A 3341-nucleotide genomic window follows, 5' to 3' on the forward strand; every position below is an offset into this window, starting at 1 on the left:
TTTGGATAAGTGGATTCAAGTTCATCAAAGTTCATTGAATCGTATGAACTGAACTTTCCGTTAATTAAGTCGCACTATATGTCATCCTAGGAATGACGTCACAATGTTACGCCTTCTTGTTTCTGTATGACAATACTGCATCGCTCCTTATGAATATTATTCATTGATTTACATCAAATGTATTTTGCTATAAATTAAATCATAAGAAAAGAAAGTAATTTCTATAGATTTCATTCGATAAAAAATAAGTTACAACAGTGTATGGTCTTTTTTCAATAAAGCATAAAATGCACCCAACTACTTAGTAACGTTCAAAGTTAGTAAAATTTGCTTTCATTCCTTAAAAAATGACATATTCCTCTCTGGAAAAACATTCGAGAGGGTCTTGGGCGTGTTTATCGTATTCCATTGATTTTTATTTAGTAATCATTTCATAAGACTTGTCATTTACCAAGAACTTCTCAACATGTATTATGAAATATGTCTGTTAATAGTCATCTTTTAAAAAAAATCAATAATGAACACTCATCAAGTAAATGTTAACACGCACCACGTTATCAACAGATCTGAACTGATTTCCACGACAACATGGTACATGTAAGTATATTGTGCAAAGTTAAATAACGTCCATTGGCTTGTCCTGAAATGAATTCGATATAGTAAAGCAATGTAATGTTTTCATAAAAGATTTTATTTTCAAAATTATTCCACAGTACATTTTTGAACAAGTGCCCTACTTGCGAAGTACATGTCTGCAACACAATATTTTGAATTTGTTTCGAAATTTACTGCTCATGATACAGTACAATACAAAATTCACCACACAGTTAATCAAAGCTAGGACGTCGAAAAAATCACCAAGTGGAATATACACATTTTCATATAGACCAGAGATGAAAACACACATCAGAACTAGCAGCCCTTGTGGTAATTCTGTAATAAGGAAGAGGACAACAATGGCGTAAAGGAGGCGATTTGTTCTCCCCAGCAACACTGACCGTTTTCTATTAGCAAACGAAAATCGTTTGCTCCTTTTGTGTAAAGAGTGTACCAATGCCCCGACAAGCATGGCCATCAACACGCAGGGAAGGAGCTTACCCACAATGGCGTACAATAGGACGTTGGTATCCACCAGAATTTGAGGATCATTAGTGACGAGCGCAGTAGAATCAATGGTATAAATAGTCTCATTGTTTTCGAGGGTATGTGCTTCAATTCTGTTGGTGAAAGAATTCGGGACGGATGAAGCTATAGAGATCAGGAAGGCGGAACACACTAAAGCGACCGTCTGTAAATTACGTCTGCTTCGAGGGATGTGATGTCTACTTCTGGACTGCATGAACCGAAAAACTGCCAGAGATACCCCAAGCCAGACACTGACGTTGTGGGATGCCAAAGTTACCTTGGATGCAACGAGACTGTATACTACCCTGTTGTAGGAGAAGTACTGAGATAGAGGCATATTCGCATCGTGAATATTGAAGAGAAGAACTTGTGGTATATACATTAGCATGGTGATGTTGTCACTGACTGCAATCAGTGTTAGGATCGCATTGCTCGAAGAACGAAGTTCTTTCGTGTTTAAAACAAAGATGTTCACTATGTTCGCAAGAATGCCACAAATACATATCACTAGACTTACGTAACCATGATATGTCATGTATCCAGTTGCAATCTTTGACAGCCATATCTGTTCCCCAACCTGTACATCCTCCACACTGTGATTGTCATTTCTGAATTCTTCAAAATACATTCTGTAGTCGGATGCGTTTTCTGTGACTTGAGCTTCCATTACGTTTTGATAACAAAAGACTGTCTAGGCTCTTCCACGAGCTTACTTAAATAATCATTCTGGTTAAGAGTATCGGTAGGAAGTCGTGCTAAGTAGTTGATTGACAGTTCCAGCAGTGTTTAATGTTTGCCATTTAACAGACATTCTAGCAATAATTTCTGCTGCCTATTTTGTGTACGACCAAAGGAATGTATAGGATGATGAATAATTTACCTTGTATGAATTTGATAAGCTTTAGTACGAAACCCGATTGGCATCACGGGAAAATATTTTTTCTGCATTAAGATTGATTATATGTTTTACGTCCTGTCGAGACGTTTTCACTCATATTGGGACGTTACCAGCTTTAAATGAAGTACCACAAATTTAAACCTATGACTAGAGCGCTTAGGACCAAGGAAGTAAGGGTTCTTTAACGTGCAAACACCTTCAGCGACACAGGGCCTTTGTTTTTAAAACCATATCTGAAAGACCTGTGATTCTAACTTCTGAATGCCGAGCGTTTGGTGAAGGGGTAATCATTACCTATGTTAATGTCTTCGCTTTGATGTGGTCAACTCACGACCTCCCGATTACGAACCGAACGTTCTACCACTGGGCTATCGCAACCGGTTTCTGAATTAGGAGCAACGATTTCGATTTTTCAACCTACAGAAAAATTGAAGGATATTCAGTCATCAAGTGTTAATCTTCTTCCTGGTGAATACTTCAATGTCCGAGCTTGGTATCAAAATTGGCAATAATTTCTGAGTTCTTCACACTCGTTTGTTTTTATCTTTACACATCACATCACAAATCTTCCTTTTAATTTCATAAGGTCCTACCATCTGGTCTGTATGGGATCATCAAGAACAGGCAAAATGCAAGAACCTTATCACTTGGGGTAAAAACTCTATTCTTGGCATCTTTGTTATTGGTATACCATATTTTCATTTTGACTGGAAAACGTCAGAGTTTTAAGGCGGTGTGCTACACCAGAGAAATTTGATATAGATGAAAATTGGAGAATATGTACAACAATATTTTGAAATTGAAAATTGAAAATTTACTTTATTTAGTCGAAAATACAATTTTAGAGATACCAATGTGAAAAATAGTTTAAACCCCTGCTGGACTCGACCCCCCGATCTACAATTCAGCAGTCAACGTGCTAACCTACTGAGCTACTCAGCTACGCAATGGTTTTTTAAATGAATAGACAAATATTGCTGATATTCATATTCTCATCAATGTCTTAAAAGGAAGTCAACCATTATGACGATTTAGAGTACCTCCCTAATTTGTCAAAACTTCATAGTTATTTTGGATTTCAAACATTTCGGTTGAGCATCACTGAAGAGACATTATTTGTCGAAATGCGCATCTGGTGCATGAAAATTGGTACCGTATAAGTTTTACATTATAGAAAATCAAAAACACAGGAAGAGTATTGGATTGTATCTATTATAAACACCAAGGAACATAGATTAGATCAAAATCTGAATGGATCGAAAACGGACAAATTCATCTTATATTTTCTTCATTTAGAAAAACAACAACCCTCTTCAAA

At 36.5% G+C, this 3341-nt stretch overlaps 1 protein-coding gene across 1 annotated transcript; it reads right to left on the reverse strand.

Annotated features, from left to right (window-relative positions):
- Positions 1-733: 733 nt before the first annotated feature.
- LOC125656754 (G-protein coupled receptor dmsr-1-like) lies at positions 734-1792 on the reverse strand. Its single transcript, XM_048887371.2, has one exon. The coding sequence runs from the start codon at positions 1790-1792 to the stop codon at positions 734-736; it is 1059 nt and encodes a 352-aa protein (XP_048743328.2).
- Between the last annotated feature and the right edge of the window lie 1549 nt (positions 1793-3341).

Source organism: Ostrea edulis, chromosome 1 (genome assembly GCF_947568905.1).
Source record: "Ostrea edulis chromosome 1, xbOstEdul1.1, whole genome shotgun sequence".
NCBI classification, from domain to species: domain Eukaryota; kingdom Metazoa; phylum Mollusca; class Bivalvia; order Ostreida; family Ostreidae; genus Ostrea; species Ostrea edulis.